The sequence below is a fragment of the Haplochromis burtoni genome, unplaced genomic scaffold (genome assembly GCF_018398535.1).
Source record: "Haplochromis burtoni strain Fernald_Lab_line unplaced genomic scaffold, NCSU_Asbu1 Contig_23, whole genome shotgun sequence".
NCBI classification, from domain to species: domain Eukaryota; kingdom Metazoa; phylum Chordata; class Actinopteri; order Cichliformes; family Cichlidae; genus Haplochromis; species Haplochromis burtoni.
This window is the reverse complement of record NW_024582384.1, coordinates 1,810,998-1,830,045: the sequence shown is the minus strand read 5'-3', so window position 1 is coordinate 1,830,045 and position 19,048 is coordinate 1,810,998. Positions and strand designations below refer to the sequence as shown.

Sequence of the window (19,048 nt, the reverse complement as noted above, 5' to 3'; positions counted from 1 at the left end):
CGGATTGGGGACGCCCCGCCCCTTTAAATTTTTACACACGTGCGTATGTGAGCGTGTTGATGTTTTTATCGGTAAATATCGTGTGTGTGTTTTATCCGGATTAAAGGTGGGAGCCCGTTTCACTTGTCGACATGGATCTCGCCTCAAAGGATTCGTACATTCAGAAACTTGCAAGTAAAGTGTTTTCTCAACGAGACCAGGAGTCCAGGAAGAGACCGTTCGGTAATGTTAGCTAACTGCTTGGGTTTGTTTACATGGTAAAATTGAAGCTGTAGTGCAGACTTTAACATTTAGGTGTTGTTTATTGTGAAAAACTACGTAAAACTCAGCAAGTGTCATCAAACCTTGTGCCACGGTTTCACGTTTTACCTACTTTGTACCACAGGAGGCGCTACAGTGTTTAATCTGATGGCTTTATGCGCCCCTTGTTCATTAAAGTTACCAAACTGATAGCATGTCAGAAAAATAATCTGCTATTTCTCTTAAAAGACTTTTTTGTCCCCAAAACTGATTTTAAAAATGAGTTTTTTGTCATATATTTATCTAAATTTCTAAAAGGTATCAATTTTCTCTTTTTCACTGATTTCATTTATGTGGGAAGTTGTAGATAACAAGATTAATTTATGTCTTTTAAAGTTGGCTCCATAGGTTTTTGGACAATGCTACTTTTTTTTTTTATTGTTTTTGTAGTTTTTCCTCTGTACACTGTTGACTTTAAATCAATCAGGCAAGTGCAAGGGCTTTAACAAAAGTAATGCAGTAACTATTTAGGTGCCACAGAAGTTTTACACAAATCCCCCATTTTAAATGCTCAAAGTAAATAGACACATAAACTTAATTTAAAATATAAATAAAGTCTTAAATACTTCTGCAGTCTTCCTAAGCAGTAGATTTCTTAAGTCTACAACCTAGTGTTGTGTTTCCTCCCTTGAGATGCTCTGACAGGCTGTGCACCCAACTTAAAGACTTGGTTATATTCCATTGCAGACGCAGACAACTGAGATTCAACAGTAGTTCTCATTACACTTCTTTAATGTCCTCTTCAAGTCCATCAGCTGGGGCTAATGCATGGTTGTTGTCTAGGACTCAGATTTAAAATTATAGAGAAAAATCTATGCTATAAAAGTGACAATATGGCAAAATGGCTTAAAAATGTCTCATTGTACAAGTATGTGTACACTAGACCTCCAGGTGGACTACTTTTAAACCAAAGAGCTCATAACTTGTAGACATACATCCTTTGATCACATTATGCCAGGACAGGTTTTTTTCATATTAAGAAGTCATGAGATGAACTGACTGGCAGGTGTTTTACTGCTAATAGGATTGCTTTTATAAGAGAAGAGTCACCCACCAAATCAGCTGTGACTGGGTTTTTTTTTCTCATGAAAAATGAGGAAACAAGCTGATCATGAGTTTGCCAACAGAAAATTTCAAATCCTCTTTTCTCCAGTTAGCTGACGTTATCTGAACATGTTGCAGGCCCTAGGCTAGTAACTGTAATAGCAATGTTGTAGAACTGCAGTGACGCATTATATACATGCAATCGTCAATATGTGCATTGTGTTTTTGTGTGTACAGTTCATTTCAAAGCTAAAAGTGACACTGGTCCTCCAAAGAAGAAGAAAAAATGCAAAAAGAAAGATGAGGCCACAGATGGCAAGACTCCCAAACCCCAACAGAAGCCTTCACCCTCTCCAGCAGCACAGAAAATCAAAGCTGCCGTGAAACCAAACGGGTCCAACACTGAGGCCGCAAATGGAGCTGCACACCAGAAGCATCAAGGTATACCAAGCCTACGCTGGTCCTGTGTGGAGGTTTTTCTCTTTACATAACTGGGTCTCATTTAATGCTTATTTTCTTTTTCTTTAAGGAGGAAGTGTAGACTCCAGCTTCACTACAGTCGATGTATTACGCAAAAGGCTCCATGAAAAGATTGAAGAGTCCAGAGGACAGGTATGCAGTTTTCAGAGATGGCACAGTATGAAAGACAGAGACTGTAGGGGGGGAGGGGTACTGAGGAGCATCTAAAACAGGAAGTGATGTCACCGCTGGGTGCCCTAGAATTATTTTTGAAGCCTAACCATGTTAACCTGTCTTTTATCAGGGAACTCCAAAGGATGCATTATCAGAAGCTGTCCAGGCGAAGCGAGCAAAGCGAAAGCTGGAGCGGGAGCGCAAGAAGAGGAAAAGAAAAGAATTTCTGATGAAGAAACTGGCTGAAAAAAGTGGGAAAGAACAGCCGTTAGAGGTAAAACAGGAAGAGGAGCACGTCCCTGCCTCGAGCAAAAGAAATGAGACTGCTCTGGTCTTCAACAAGGTTGAGACGGTGGACGAGGGCTATATAGACAAGAAACAAAAAAAGAAGATCAAGAAACAGGGGATAAAAGGCCAGATAACTCCTCTGACGGGGAAGAACTACAAGCAGCTGCTCAGCCGCGTGGAGGCTCGCAAAGCCAAGCTGGAACAGCTGAGAGAGAAAGACGAGGAGAAGGCCTGCGAGATGGAAAAGAAGATCATGTGGACCAACATGCTCTACAAGGCAGAGGGCATCAAAATCAAGGACAACGAGGAGATGCTGCGCGAGTCGCTGAAGAAGAAGGAGAAGAGGCGCACTCAGAAAAAGAAGAAATGGGAGCAGCGGAGCGAGCACGTCCTAGAAAAGATGCAGCAGCGGCAGGACAAGAGGCAAAAGAACCTGCGGAAACGCAAGCAAGTCAGGGCAGAGAAGAAGAAGGACAGGGCGCGGAAGAAGGGCCGGGTGCTGCCTGAGGACTTGAAAAAAGCCACAGTTTAGTCGAAGGAAAGACAACTTGCATCTTGTTTCAGTTTCTGTATGGCACTGTGATATTCACATGATAATAAATGTTCTCCTTGTGCAGATATTGCCTGACCCTAATGCCAATGTCAATAAAATGGTATTATGAACATGATAATGAATATAATTCAAATTAACAGCCTCTGTGTGTGTGTTTGTGTGTGTGCCTGTTGACCAAAAAGACGCTGGTTAGCAAAACATTTGCATAGCACAAATAAAGCCAAGTAAGCCTGGTTTTCTCTCAGGCCAAACGCCAATGAGCGCCAACTCATTAAATATATTTTTTAATTTTATCGATGTAATTTTTTTTAATTTGAACTATAAAAAGATTAATGACTGTGGTTTAACTTTTTTTCGGACTACTTTGTCACTGGCAGTGATAAAAGTCAGTCCTGAGGCTGCTGGAGGATTACCTGAGTCCTCTCCGGAAAAAAAAAAGCAACTGCAGGAAATGAAACGTTCAGGAATATTTCTCCTAAATTCACGGCTACTTTTTAAAACAGTATTTAAAAAAATAAAAACTAGCATATGGTTAGTTGATGACATATACGTCAACAGAGCTGAACCGCGGCTTGAGTTTTGGGCCCGTGTTTGTCTGTTGTCCGTGACGTTTCTAATTGTAATATCTCGCCACGCCCACACAGGAAGTAGATATCAAAACACAAGGAGGCTGAAGGGGAGTTGCTGGGACCTTCGTTATCAACTCGCACTGGTCCCAAACAACAGCAACCCTGGACTTTCAGGTGAACAGAAACGTCTACAGATATTTTTTTCCTTCTGCAGGGACTCAGTGACAACATTAAATGTCGCCTGCTCCTGTGAGGCTGTGATCATTTATTAATGGGAATAATCAGGAACATTGCAGCAAGTTTGGTCCTACTTCGGCAGAGTTCAGTTAAAAACAATCATAAGGTAGGCACAGCTCTGTTAAACTGAAGACAGAGGTCTCCAGCATGACCGCGTATTTTAAAGCATGTTTTGTTGCTTCAGGTCATAATGTCCAGGCGACTTCATGCACGCAGGACAGACGGGGTGGATAAGAATGTCTGGTGAGTAAATACACTGAAATGTCCGTGTTTTTGGGGGGATGATTACTCAACCAAAGGTAAAGTATCATATGTGTAATATTTTAACTATAACAGCAAAGTAATATTTCACAACAGAGTCTGCAGTTGCTGAGCACGTTTAAAGTTGCATTCAGGTACTTGCTCATTGGGCGATTTATGGTTAAAAGAAGAAGAAGAACAGAAACAGAAACAGAAATGTTTTTGTCAGCATATTTCACTGAACTGAATTAAGCTGACCTGCTTTCTGCCTTCTCCTAAACAAATTGTTTAACTGAAAAAATAAGAAAAATAAAAATAAAACTCTACCAGTTTGTTGCTTATGACCTGCCTCCTACCTCCACCAATCGGATGTATCACCTACATCTGATTGGTTGAGAGCAAGGTCGCACAGTTTGGAGCTGAGCCACTTTCATTTTTTTTTTAAAGTGTCACAAACTAATAAAAATATGCTTCATAGTGGAATCCATATATGTCATTATAGACAGCAGAAAAAGTCAGGTGTTTTATTTAATTAAGGTTTTGCATATTTTTAATTATTGAAATATTGCCACATTTAGCCCACCAGAGCTGTTCACCGAGCCCCTAGAATATGACTGAATACAGGAATAGCCTAATAAGTAGTATCTCTCATTTAACACTTCTTGTAGTGTTTCATGTGCACGTTTTATGTCACCAAGCTATAAAACCATTTCTATGACCACCAAACACAGCTAAAACGACAAACAATTAAAGGAGTCATTTTTTGATTCACAAGTCTAGAAAACTAATTAAACTTGGTCCTTCAAATATTTTAGGGTAAATATCTGATGCTACCACTCTAAAATATAAATTCTCAGAAGTGTAACTCAAGCTAAAATAGAATGATGGATGCTTGAAATCAACAATCTTCTTAACTGAGATGAATTGAAATGGAACAAACCCTCTGATTGTTTCATTCTTACTGACACATCTCGTAACATCATTGCTTTGTCTCACTCACCTCACGCCCACAGGGTTGAGTTCACACAGCTCGCAGCAGATTACAAAGCAGTGAACCTCGGCCAGGGATTTCCCGACTTCTCCCCTCCGCAGTTTATCCAGGAGGCCTTCTGCAAGGCCATCAACGGAGGACCTCAAATGCACCAGTACACCCGAGCTTTTGTAAGCACAAAGGCATCCCAAAGGGGGACCCGATTTCAGTCATTTTTCTGAGGGATTAAAAGGACAGATGAAATTGAAATAGTTGCAGAGCAAATAATGAATGGCTTTTTTATTATATTCTTTCCTCAGGGTCACCCCCCTCTTGTTAAAAGTTTGGCTAAATTCTTTAGTAGGATTGTGGGACAGGACATCGACCCTCTCGAAGATATCCTGGTGACCGTTGGTGCTTATCAGGCCCTCTTCTGCGCTTTCCAGGGTCTGATTGATGAAGGGGATGAGGTACAGAAATCAATAAAGTGATAAGTAGTGCTGTCAAAAAACAAGAAACTAGTGATCAACGTTCAAGTGAAAATATAAAGAACTGAGAGTTGGTTTTTTTCTCTCTCTTAAAAAAGTAATTTACGTTTCAGGTCATCATTATCGAACCGTTCTTTGACTGCTACCAGCCCATGGTGGTGATGGCTGGAGGAAAGGCAGTTTATGTTCCTCTGAGACCAGTGAGTGGTTCATGTTTCTAAAAAATAGAATAGAAACTGATAATTTCACATTTTCTTTTCAATTTAGGATCCTCAATGTATGGATCCTGTACATATTTCTTCTCTTTTGTGTTTTCCCATTTGCAACAGAGAGAGGGCAGTGCTATCCTATCAAGTGGAGACTGGGTTCTTTCTGCTGACGAGCTGGCCAGTAAAATTACTCCTCGCACTAAAGCCATTGTTATCAACACTCCCAACAACCCATTAGGCAAGGTAAGATTAATTATGCCCTCACGAGGCCGTTACCGTGCACATAAGTCTGATTTGGGTTGTGGAATTTTCAACTAATGGGATTTTATTTTCTTGCCATTTTCTATGTTTTCATTTAATATATCGACTTTACTCTCGGATACAAACATGCATCCGTGTGTGTTACAGGTTTACAAGACAGAAGAGCTCCAAATGATTGCCGATCTGTGTATTAAGCACAATCTGCTGTGCTTCAGTGACGAGGTGTATGAATGGCTCACGTATGATGGAGCCAAGCACATAAAGATAGGTGGGATAGCAGATTACACACAAACTAGCTAGCGACAGTGCCGACGTGTCATCTAATGTTTGTTTTTCCTATTCTTTGGCAGCCAGCCTTCCTGGCATGTGGGAAAGAACTGTAACTGTCGGCAGTGCCGGAAAGACATTTAGTGCTACTGGCTGGAAGGTAACACACAGTCTGTAGGGTCATTGTCTTTGCAACACGTTGTTAGTGTAATCTGATTTGTTTTTTTACTCATATTTTTCAGGTTGGCTGGGCCATCGGCTCTGGAAATATCATCAAATACATGAAAACCATCCATCAGAACTCTGTTTATCACTGCGCAACAGCCGCTCAAGTAAATGCATACTTTCTAAACTAATATTAGTACTACTTTAGTAGGGCTGTGAAATTATAGCTATTTGAGCAGATCAATTTTGTTTTGTTTCTTTCTTCTTGTGCTTTATCTAATCAGAATTGCTTGATCAGGTTAAATTTTAAAACTCTCTCCATCCTTCTTCCTTACCACCAGGAGGCAGTCGCTCATGGATTTGAACGGGAATATGAGCTGTTTGGGACTCCTGAGAGCTACTTCCAGCAGCTTCCCACGATGCTGCACCACAAAAGAAAGAAGCTGGCCTCGTGTCTGGAGAGCGTGGGGCTGCAGCCTATCATGCCAGAGGGAGGCTACTTCATGGTCACAGACATCTCCTCAGTCAGTGAGTGATGAACAGTCATCTTTGTTTTATACATCTTTCATCATCTGAAATCAGTATTTACCTTTTTGTCTTTTTTCCTCAAACAGAGGTGGACCTGAATGACCTGAGCACAAAGGATGAATTGTATGACTTCAGATTTGTTAAATGGCTCATTAAAGAAAAGGTAAAAGTGTAAGGTTTTATTGACGTTTGTTTGGAGTAAATGTGGGGATATAAAATGATTGATCTGGGCACATGTTGTAAGGTCATCCTTAAGATGATCAAGGGCGGAGGGTGGAGGGTGGATAGAGAAGATGGAGCGAAGATCGAGGTAAAAAAAAAAATTCTGAAAGGTGAAAAACAGTACTGAAGATTCAAACTCTCAAATGTAAACCTACACCACATTAATGAGACATAACCAATCAAGTCCTTCTGCTTAGACCAGCGATTAAAGTGCGTGGTACATATCTGAAGGGTGGGTAACAGAGACATAAAGAGTTGCATACTTTTTGATGAATGCTCCCTGAGCTTGGCGAATTCTAGAAAACTGTTGGGGATAGATGCCCCCATGTAAGGAAACTGATAATGAACAGGACAAACTTTCAGCATCGATTGGAGACAATTGATGCTAAGTGGTCAAAATCGGATCCATTGCCACAGATTTTGAGTTTTCTTTGTTGTTTTTTCCTGCCTTTTCTATCTGCAGGGTTTAGCAACAATCCCCGTCTCTGCGTTCTACAGTCCAGAGCACAGCAAGGAGTTTGACAAGTACATTCGATTCTGTTTTGTTAAGGTAAACCTGACCTTTCTTACTGAAGTGGTACATCTCAAGAAACAACTTCCTGTTTGTCAGTCTTTCTGTCTCTGCTTTCTCCTCACAGGAGGACTCCACGCTGGATGCTGCAGAGGCCATCTTGAGAAAGTGGAGTCAGAAAGAGTAAACTTACCACTGATGTGAGGCTTTATCCGTCCACCCAGATTCTTCCAGTCTGCTTAAACTCAGATGTTGACCTGATCCAGTTAAAGGTGCACGGACAGAGCATCCACTTGCACTTGAGCAATCACTGAGGAAGTATTTTTCAGTAAATATTTTTAAGTTAACAATATACCTCTACATCACAGTTTACCTCCAGGGATATTTGCCCTTACTTTGAAGTAAGGAAATCACTGAATAAAAGCATCCATTAAACTGGTAAAATAAGTGCTCTGTGCTCAGTAACCTCATCAACACTTATGTTGCACTCCTGCCAGATAAAGGAATTTGTTTAGAGAGAATTTTTATTTTGTAGTCATTTCTAGATGGATGTGAGTATCGCTGAACCAGGCTTAATGTATTAGTCACAAATAATCAGCCTAATTTAATCATCAGTGATGAGAAGAGTCAATATATTCCTGATCACTTTATGATTGCTAATATTAATTGTTCTCACATGAGCCATTGGCTGAGGAAGACTGGGAACATGAGCCACCCATTCACTCTGTAACAGCCACTCTCCCACCACAAGTGGGCACCAAAGCTGGTACTTCCACTTGCTTCATTTGGCAGTGCTTTATACTGGATGAATAAAACCATCCATTTTCTGTCTCTGGCTGGAATTAAACCAACAACTGTTGGTAAGGATTTATACAATGAAATACATTCACTAATAGAAGGTCTCATTTTTTGCATTAAGAATTGAGGCGTATGAGTGTTGCACTAAAGATGGCAATTCTGTTTTCTGTGAGTAGATTTTTCTATTGATTGGATGTAACTGCCATCATTTTAAAGGCTGTTATTCATTTTAAATCAAAGGACTTTGGTGTGAAAATCTGACATTAGCACAAGAAACAAGAAGTGCTAGATAAGGGTAGAAAGAGTTGTGTGTGCTTTCAGATGATGATGATGATAATACCACTACTATTACTACTACTAATAATAATGATGTCAGGAGGGGTAGCACATAGAGCAGTATTAATTCAAAATAATAATGGTGGCATACTGTGACACGGCTATTAATTTGTCAGTTCATTAAAAATGTATTTCAACGATATCAGTGTCTCACTTCTTGTTTTGTGGTTAAGGGTGCCTCCTGAATGTAAAGCCATAAAACCAGTTATCTACCCATTTTTGAACTTTATATTAATATCAGCATAAAGCACTTACAATTTTATAATATACATGTTGTTGCACTGTAAAGTGTTTGTCATCTTCAATAAGGTTTGTATGTACTGTGTTACCTTTGGTATTTATGCTGATTTTGTGCCTAAAGACACATTCTTAAATTGTTTCTTCAAAAGCACGGCATCATGCAGGACTTTGCACATGCCACAGTAATTTGGGCTGAACCTTGCCATTACAGAAATAAGTGTTTTTAATGCCGTGGCCTCTATTTATTACAAGCAAGTTTACACACATGTATAAATGAAGAAAATAGCATCTGAGCCATGGTTGTTTCCAACAAACAGTGACAAACCAGATGACTTGGCATCAAAATCAATACGGATCTCCTCTGGGATTATCGGTATGTTGTATCTGGTTCGGAACGCTCTGTACCTGCAAAATTAACTAACATTGTTGAACAGCTGACTTATAAAGGGGGAAAAGTACTTGTTTATGGAAAGTGGAGAGGTTAATTGGGAATTTCTGAATAATGTAGCTCCAAATGAAGATATGAGATTTCTGAGATGCTTTTTGATCCAGTTTATATTTAATAGCAGTTTTAATAACAGCTTATTTAAATAGCTAGAATCAGTCAAATTTAAGACACTATTAGTTGCTAAGAACTACAAATTTATGGATGTAAATTTTTACTTTTTTACCCCCACGGGAAATGATCTAATATTTTATCATTTTAAATGTTTTATATATTTTTTAAATATATATTATTTGTACAGAGAGTGGTGTTTTATAATAATTTATATAAGGTCAAAATTAAGGCGGTTGTAGGCAGTGACTGTAGCATGAGAAGAGCAACTGGATCGTCACGTGGTTGACTTCCCGGAAGTGCTTTGCGGGCAACGCAGAACACGACCTGGAAGTAAAGACTGTTCACGTGTTAGTACATCGACGCTTGAATATGTCTTCTAGCTTTGCAGTGAAGCGACCCAATCTTGGGTCTTCTCAGGTATTGTTACTGTTTGACACTTAAAACAAACAAAACCACTGATGCGTGTCTTTATTTACACCCCTTTTCTGTCCTTTGTTCGTGTTTGCAGCCAGTCGAGAAGGTGGACTGGAAGAAAAGGAAAGGGGAAAGTGAGTAAACAGCTAACTAGCTGCATGTAGCTAACAGGTTTTTAGCTGCATCCCTGCCAATACTATACGGCTGTTTTGGACATTAAAACAGAAAAAGAAAGAAAGAAAAAACTTTATTTTTGTGAGAATTAATGTGCATATCCATTTTAAGGTTTGTCATGTATTGACAACATGCTTAATGCAGATTTTGTTATTGATAAAAAAGCACATAACAATGTAGTAAGTCTGCTCAGCAGTCGAAAACCGGAAGAGGGAGTTTATTAAAACACAAGATAAAATGTAGCATGTTCGTCTTAACTATTAATCAAAATACTTTGTTTTACAATATGCAATTATAGTGGAAACATATATTCTGTATTTATATATACATTATGGACAAAACTGTTGGGCCATTTATTCAGCACCATTGCCAAAAGTGTAAATAACCAACCCGTTTTTGCAAACATTTGTGAAAGAACAGGATGTTTTAAAGACTTCCTAGATATCTTCCCTCCTAGAGGGTCAGCTGTGAGTGGTGTTATTGCAAAGTGGGAGCATTTAGGAACCACAGCAACTCACTTTTAAAGCTACAGAGTGGGGTCACCAGGTGCTGAGGTGCATACTGTGTAAAACAACACCACTGACCAAGTAACTGTAAAGTTTCAAACCATTAACATCAGCGTTAGCACTGTGCTGGGAGCTTCCATGACCAAGTAGGTCATGTAAATGTAACCTATAGGTGGCCCAGTACTTCTGTCCAGATAATTAAGATTTAGGTATTCACAGTGATTATTTAGAAATGAGCTCTTTTTTTTTGTAAATGTCAATGATTCTTCCTGAATACCAGTAAAGGAGGCTAAGAAGCAAAGGAAAGAGGCCAAGCTGATCAATCGACTAGAAAAACAGAAACAGCAAGAGGCTGCTGAGAAAGCAGAAACTGAACTGAGCCAGAGCAAAAAAGGTAACAACATTATACTGTTGGTTTTTCCTATGTAATAGGTGATGAGTGCTATAATTACTAATCTGTTTTTCTCCCAGGTCGGGCTTACACGGTGAGTCTGGCTCTGCCGGGGTCTATCCTGGATAATGCTCAGTCTCCTGAACTTCGCACGTACCTGGCCGGACAGATCGCCCGCGCCTGCGTTGTTTTCTCTGTTGATGAGATCGTAGTGTTTGATGAACGAGGGGAAGATGTCAAGTACGTTTTCATAGAGTGCCCACTTGCAGATTAAATACGCCTTGACCCACATGACAGCTAATGGAAAGGAGTTTGCTTTTTGTTTGTGTTTCACAGGAGTGTGGAGGGCGAGTTTAGCGGTGTTGGGAAGAGGGGACACGGTTGCATTCAACTTGCCAGAATACTTCAGTATCTAGAATGTCCACAGTAAGTTTGGAGAAAATCAGATCACCATTATTGATTTGATCAGTACATTTTATCTCTTTTGATAGTCCAGCTTTTCTTCTCCATCAGATATCTGCGCAAGGCCTTCTTCCCAAAGCATCAAGATTTACAGTACGCAGGTAACTTCGTAACAAATGGAAGAAAAACAACAACCTGATAAACAGCTGTTCTTGTGATGAGTCTGAAATTAAATACGGTGTGAAATATTTCATGATTTTCATGATCATCAATCAGGAATCTTTTTCTCCCTCTCTCTCTCTCTCTGGTAGGTTTGCTTAACCCTCTAGACAGTCCTCACCACATGAGGATAGACGAGGAATCTGACTACAGGGAAGGCGTCGTGGTCGACAGGCCTACCAAACACAATAAAGGGTCGTTTGTCGACTGTGGAATGAGAAAGGTGAGCTATTCTGCACTGGGAGCACAGCTGTTGTTAGTGTACTCTTTATTTATTGGTAATTATCTAAGAATATAAACTGAACGATGTTCACTTTCCTGGTCCCACAGGAAGTTCAGATTGATAAGCAGCTGCAGCCTGGACTACGAGTCACAGTACGGCTCAGCAAGACACAAAATCCAGGTACTTTTCTTCACCAGACTCTCAAGGTTCTTTTTGATTTTTTTTTAGCACATCAGTTAAGTTTGGGTCCATCTATCTGTGAAACTGTCTTCAGAAGGCAAAGCATATAAAGGTGTTGTCGTGGCTCCTCACGTGCCCAGGACTGAAGGTGGTTATTATTGGGGCTACAGTGTTCGTCTGGCATCTTGTCTCAGTAGGTTTCCCATTTAACTCTCAACATTGTGCTTTGCATTCATTTGCAGTCTGTGTCAACGACTACTGCCAACCACTGCTTTATCCACACTCTTGTCTATTTCCCGTTCCTGCAGGTGCAGTTTTTACTGAAAGCCCCTTTAAAGGAGGATATGATTTGACTATTGGTACATCAGAAAGAGGCAGCAATGCGGACCAGGCATCACTGACGCCATTCAAGTAAGTTGCTTGAAGCGGCCTTTAACCGTTAGCGTGCAAACTTAACATTCAGAATATGTTAAATTTGGTAAGCATTAGGGCGGTAGAACGAGTGTCTCTGAATACATTCTCTCGGAGGTTGTTTTATTTATTTATTTTTTAACTGTGCAGACATCTCTTGGTCGTTTTTGGAGGTCTTCAGGGATTGGAGGCCAGTTTAGATGCCGACCAAAAGCTGGATGTAACTGACCCCAGTGTTTTATTTGACCTTTACCTCAACACTTGCCCCGGTCAGGGCAGCAGGACCATTCGTACCGAGGTGAGACCAGTTATTCAAAATTTGTTTGAAAATCATTTTTCAAATCATAAACCATAATAAACACTTTTGCAACTTGACTGTGTTTTTATTTGTTTCCTTCTTCCTGTCACCAGGAGGCCATCTTAATTTCCATGGCGGCCCTGCGCCCGAAGATCACAGCTGCCGTTTCCAGCAGTAGTGCTTCATTAGAGAGTTGAGGATACAATAACACAAAAATGTTTTAATGTCCAGATCTGGAGCATTTAGCATTGCCTTCTGTAAGAATATTTCACCCAATTTTTGCATTGAATGCAGTCAGCAATAGATCTGCTAATGTTGTCTGATGTTTATTATCCCCGTTGCTTCAAGAAATTGCACATATTGAACCATAAATACTATTCAGATGCATGAACTGGTGTGTTTTGTGTCAGCAGTACAAATCTATTTCATGAAAAACAGTGCAGAGACCATCATGGACAAACAAATGGGAACAAACTGTTTATTAACAGATTTTGAACTTTCAACTGTATTTTCATAGGTTTTAAAGGGTTTCCTAATGATATAGACCTCCAACACTGCACACTACTCCTAAATAATTAAGTAACAGACAACCAATAGTTATTAAACCATAGTGAAAAACCTCTATATAGAATTTTGTATTTATTTACGGTGGGTCCACTGGGGGAGATTTTTTTTAGGCAGTGAACTAGCAGGCCCATTTCTGTAATTTACCACATATTTGTGGTTTTTACTACAGAAAAATTAGTTTTTATTGTGTAGTAAAGAAAATGACATTTTCTTTTTAAACTTGCACAAATTTCAATATTAAATGGGATTAAATGTGTCTTTAAAACATGTTGTTTAAACATCTTTCGCTGGTTCGACATACTTGATATCAAAGCAGGCTATATACACCCAACAATGTAAACTGAGCGTGATGTTCCTGTAGTAAAATATTTCTACTTACAAGTTTATTATAACAGTTTTAAAAATGGGACCTGAATGAAACTGAAAGTTGACTTTAAACCTTTTTAACTCAATGTCACGCTACATGCAGCTTTAGTTCAATTCATCCACAGTATGCATCGCAGTCGTGGTACGGATAAGTTTTTCGATCTTTGGCCTGGACCAGATAAATGCCACACAATTAGTGGGTCCACTGGGGGTGGACACAATTCCGGGGGCAGGGTTAGCTCAGTAGGTAGAGTGGTCGCCCCATGATTGGAAAGTCGGAGGTTCAAATCCACTGAACGGCTATCCTGAGGTACCCCTGAGCAAGGTACAAATGACTATAACGGACCTCCATCGCCTCCAAAAGAACAGTGGCGCTGTATAAGAAAGTGTATATATCCGAATAAGAATGTGGTACAAGTTTTACTTTGTACATTTCATTTTTGTGCAACACTACATTTATTTAACAGCTACCATTGTGAACCAGCCTGTACTCAGCCAAGAGTGAGATTGGTCTCTGAGCAGGAGAAAAATGATATATGAATGTGATATAATTCAACAAGAAGAATAAGAAAAGACATTTTGTCAGCACACTTGATACTCACCGGTCACATCCTGTCTCTCTTAGGAAAAGATCATCAAATGTGAGCATCTTGCTCGGAGTGACAGTAAATTAGGAGATGTCTCTGTAGGTCATGTTGACTCTCGATCCATAAAAGGCTGCTTTGGGATCTTTTCTTATCGTGTACGGAGGTCCCCAGAAGATGATCACAGAGCGGCTGTTTGTACGCCGTAGGAACTCATTGGGGTTTCAGAACACACAGGACACACTGGAGTGGCTCCCGACATCAGATTCAGTTCAACTTTTATTAACCTGAGAAATGGCAAAAGAAAATTTAGAGTCAGAAAACATCTGAATGAATATTAAAAGTTCATATTCTTTTAATCACCAAATCACTGAAATGTGTGAGAATCCACTACAGAAAGATCAATGCTGTAGGTAGTGATGGCCCGCTTGAAGCTGATGCTCCGGTGCGTGTGTCAAAAAAATCAACACACTGCTAGAAGCACTGTGTCGAAGCTTGATTCGTTTGGCCAGAGTCACGAGATCAGTGATGTCCGAAGCTTCATTTAGAACCCAAGTGCTTCGGTTTATAAGGAAGTGAATCATTCACGGGATTTGTGGAGTGTTTTGATGGTGGCAGATAGCAAACCACTGATATTTCTACTGAGAGATTTGGAGCCAGCGAGGACTAGAGGAGTTTCTGTTGTGTGGGAGTATATTGAGTTGATTTTGGTCAATCGGGTGGGTTTTCCAGCTTTGTGTTCTTGTTGTTTGCCTTTGTTTTGTGAGTGTTTATTTTATCTGGAAACGGGGAAAACTTAAAATGACTCTTTACATTTAATGTTATAAAAAGATATATTTTATTTTTTAAATAATCTTTTAAACTGTTAGTCTGCAAAATGTGCAGCAATTTAATTGATTTATTCTCTAGCTGATAGTTTGTGGGGCCCAGGTAGACTATATAACTACCAGTTTTTATGCACTCCAGGCTCTTCTGTTCCATGTGAAGGGATTTTCCTTAAGGCAGGAGAAATTATCTCCACGAAAAGGAACAGGTTTGGCCATCGCAGAATGGAACAAAATTTCTTGGTGGGCAATCATAATGAAGCAGTTGGTTGTATTTTGGGGATTCAAGCTGCTCTTCATATTTTTGGCCACCAGATGCCACCAGAGAGGACTGTGTTGAGTAATGAACCGTTTTTCAATACAAGCTTCAGTGCTTCAGAAAACTTCATTTGGCCATCACTAGCTGTAGGTTTTAATGATCTAGTCAGAAAAGATGATTCTAAAAGTCATCAACTGACTCCAAATGCCCAGATGTGAACCACCTGTTTGCTGAAAACAAATCCACCAATCAAACGAGTCTAAATTTTATGGGCCAATCAGAATGCTTGATCCAGTTGTCCAGGTCTAACTACTGACTTACTATTACTCTGTGGCAAAACCCTGTCAAATCTGCTTCGGTGCACCTGTTGAACAACTGCTTCTAAATCCAAGACCCTAATTCCCATCAAAATCATTTTCAAATGGTGTCCTGAGGATTTGTTCCATACAACAGTGTGTTCTTCATGTTCCTGCTGTCAAACATTTGGCTACAGGAGCAATTAAAAAAGTGGGGTCTTTCCTGCTGTTGAAACAAACTCCTGACTGAACATACAATGTATGTCTATGGGTCAGTTAGAGGGTTATCTCTCCACTTGGATCCACACAGTTCAAAAAGTTTACATTGCTGTGCTTTGAAATACACACTGTTGGAAAGACAACAACGATGGCTACGTTTTGAGGGTAAAATGGTGGCTGTAGAGCAAACACTGTGCACACAGCAGCAGTTGAAACATAAGATTTTAAGATTTTCATGCCTTTGGAGTTTATTATATGGATGTGGTGACAGTGTAAAGACAGCCTGTACTTCTGATTTTCAGAAAAATCTTGGGATCTATTTTAACATTGGACTCTATGGAAGAGTTGGAGGGAGGTGGCTGTGCATTGGTGACATTTATGAAAGAACCATAATATATACTACAATAATAACAACATTGGATGAAAGAGGACAGCAGTGGCTACGTTTTGAGGGCAAAATCATACCTGTAGAGCCAACAATGTGGACACAGCAGCAGTTTAAAGAGAAGATTTCAAGCTAAAAATTTCCCCTGCTCCCACTCTAGCAGGTGAGCTGTCTCACTCTAGCCTCCAACATTTCGTCCCACCCATTATAAACTCTGAAACGGGTGAAAAAAAGCATGAAACTTAAACTGGGGCTGAAGAAAAAGTATAATAGATATTGAAAAGATAAATACAAGTTGAATGTCTTGGCTTCGTTTTAAAGTTTAAATGGTGGCTCTAGGTCAACGTATGTGGAAGTAGTTGAAATAAGAGTAAGTTGAATGAGATTTTGAAGGGTCTCCCCATTGAAATACGTTATAAATTTTTGTTGAATAAAGTTGAATAATTTAAAAAATACAAAAGTTAAAAATGACAAAAATAGAAGCAGTAATGTCCAAAAGAAGAGGAATCTAACGGTAGCTGAATGGTTTTTCTAAGTTGAATGGTGTTGAAGGAGATAGACGGACAGATAAGAGTATGTATATATATATATATATATATATATATATATATATTAATAACTAGAAAGTGCATTTTCTGAAGAAACTGCAGTGTGAATGCTCAAATCTGAATGTATGCGCTGAAATGAATTAATTGATGAAATTAAGTTAAAAATGAAAAAAAAAACTGAATTTTTAACCTGAAAACAAAAGTGCTGAACTGCTAAAAGCTGACGTTTACACAAAGGAAGAATTTGGAAAATAGCTGAACATGTTTAAAATGTAAATTAGAAAAAGATGAGTATTGACAAAAGAAAATTTAGAGTCAGAAAACTTCTGAATTAATATTAAAAGTTTATATTCTTCTAATCACTTAAAGAGTGGAATTATGTATTATAAATCTCCAATTCATAAAATAATAACTTATTAAAAATAAATGTAAAAACAAATTTGTTGAAATGAACTTAAAAGATGAACAAACATTCTGGAGAAAATACAAACTTTAATATACAGCATAATGTTTTTCAGACATATTGTGTATATTATGTTTAATAGTATTATATACATCAATTTGTTTTGTATGTCATAACATAAAAATCTTAAGTCATATTTTACAGCTTCTTTCTGAAAAGGACTAGTAGAATAAATAAAAATAACTAAATTAAATAACTAAATAAAAAATGTTAAGCAACATATGAAATACATGAAAATTCAACTTTTAAAACCACAATCCTGAACCTTTAAATTGTGTTGGTTTCTTAGAACATGGCTGAACAGCTGTTTCTTTTGGTCTACTGATCTGTCTACACATCTTTTTATTACTCATTCTTTTTTGTGTTTTAATGTAAACAGAGTCCACACAGTTGTAAAAGAGAACTGTATAGAGATTTTTGAGTAAATTCAAATGAAAGCCTAAGGTGGTGACACAGTTTAACACATACAAATAATCAAATAAACACATTAGTCCTTTTTGTGAACATGGATAAATAAGTATCATTAGTTTACAGCATTGTTCAGCCATGCCACTAAATGCTTTTTTACACATTGTTTTAACCTGGGCTCAGACACAAAGTCCCAAATTTAGTTAGTCCCTGACTTTGAGTTGTGTTTATGACTAATTATTATACACAAGGCTTTATCTATCTGAACTCTAAGGACACAAATATGAAAAAAACCTATACTTACCAGCTGATACCCCACACTACACACTAGGTGTACCATGTGACCTGAAACTTTGGTACAAACTCATCATAATCATTCTGTTTACACTGTTTTTTAACACTGTTTGTGTTGCTGTTCAGCAGTTTAAAATGTTTTAGATAGGATTACATGGAATGAATTTGAGTTCTCTCGGGGGTTTTGTGTGTGTTTTGTTCTTAGCAGATTTTTTTCCCATACTGTTGAATTCCAGTTATCACATTTCTGGTCATATGACATCCCGAGTGTCCACTTAAAAAAATCCCCACAGTTAATTCAACATTAAAACAAAATAAAAATATGTTAAATAAATAAATAAAGGTTTGCTCTGTGATGAAATAATAAATAAGCATACATTGTACAGAGCTCTAACAATGAAAACAATCCTTTAGCCTGTTGATCAGAGAGAGGCAGTCATTATGTCCATTTAAAAGAAGAGCAGAAAACAGCAACATATGTAGTTGTAAATGTAAATATCAGTGATACTTGTCTTGTCAAAGGGAATAAAATAATGAAAATGTTAACTTACACACTCATTTAGGGAGGATCTTGACACTGCACAGAGGAGGCACAGTCAGTCTGACAATGATGGTGATCTCCAGGGATGTTTTCCTGCAGCAACATTCTCCATGGGGAATGGGAGCAGTAACAAAGGTGTTGCGTTTATATTTTTGTTGAGTGTATGTGACACTGCTGAAACATTCTGGCCAGAAATGTGCAGTTATCAACCCAGACCCACCCTATAAATGCACTGGCCGAAACATGATAAAAGCTCATAAAAATTGTATGTTTCATAGAAATTTGTCCAAAAATATAATCGTATACTTTTGAAAAGTTTAAAGTTATAACAAACCAAAATAATAACATTTTTGTAAATAGTATTTAAAATAAGAGGCACACATAAATGGAACGTATATGCTGTTTTTACAACTTTAGTCATATGTCTCTACTGAAGAAGCTGTTGAACATTTATGTGTTGTGTAGGCAATCCTCTGGTCCACCCTCCCTCCCTCCCAGCCACAGTGAGACTGGGGCAGCCTGGCAGGATGTTGAAGCCTGGCTGCAGAGAGGATATGCCTACACTATTCGTCAAGCAGTGTGTTCTTCTCTGTGGTAGGGGCAGTGATGACCTGTGCGTATCCCCTAGACTCAAACAGCTCCAGGATTGGTTTGTTTG

General features: G+C 38.7%; 3 protein-coding genes across 3 annotated transcripts; all 3 read left to right on the top strand.

Annotated features, from left to right (window-relative positions):
• Window positions 1-6: 6 nt before the first annotated feature.
• surf6 (surfeit 6) lies at window positions 7-2,933 on the top strand. The gene is made up of 4 exons (XM_005917235.3): window positions 7-222; window positions 1,582-1,785; window positions 1,874-1,956; window positions 2,108-2,933. Exons 1-4 carry the CDS (start codon window positions 132-134, stop codon window positions 2,795-2,797), a joined length of 1,068 nt encoding a protein of 355 aa, XP_005917297.1. The 5' UTR covers window positions 7-131; the 3' UTR covers window positions 2,798-2,933.
• A 474-nt stretch (window positions 2,934-3,407) lies between these two features.
• kyat1 (kynurenine aminotransferase 1) lies at window positions 3,408-8,759 on the top strand. Its single transcript, XM_005917238.3, has 13 exons — window positions 3,408-3,730; window positions 3,809-3,867; window positions 4,878-5,025; window positions 5,155-5,304; window positions 5,436-5,522; window positions 5,652-5,774; window positions 5,940-6,060; window positions 6,143-6,219; window positions 6,302-6,391; window positions 6,566-6,752; window positions 6,839-6,915; window positions 7,438-7,524; window positions 7,613-8,759. Exons 1-13 carry the CDS (start codon window positions 3,659-3,661, stop codon window positions 7,670-7,672), a joined length of 1,338 nt encoding a protein of 445 aa, XP_005917300.1. The 5' UTR covers window positions 3,408-3,658; the 3' UTR covers window positions 7,673-8,759.
• Window positions 8,760-9,709: 950 nt separating this feature from the next.
• On the top strand, window positions 9,710-13,027 carry spout1 (SPOUT domain containing methyltransferase 1). The gene is made up of 12 exons (XM_005917240.3): window positions 9,710-9,835; window positions 9,927-9,966; window positions 10,793-10,906; window positions 10,984-11,143; window positions 11,240-11,329; window positions 11,417-11,466; window positions 11,617-11,747; window positions 11,855-11,927; window positions 12,022-12,120; window positions 12,236-12,338; window positions 12,489-12,636; window positions 12,750-13,027. Exons 1-12 carry the CDS (start codon window positions 9,788-9,790, stop codon window positions 12,831-12,833), a joined length of 1,140 nt encoding a protein of 379 aa, XP_005917302.1. The 5' UTR covers window positions 9,710-9,787; the 3' UTR covers window positions 12,834-13,027.
• The last annotated feature ends 6,021 nt before the right edge of the window (window positions 13,028-19,048 follow it).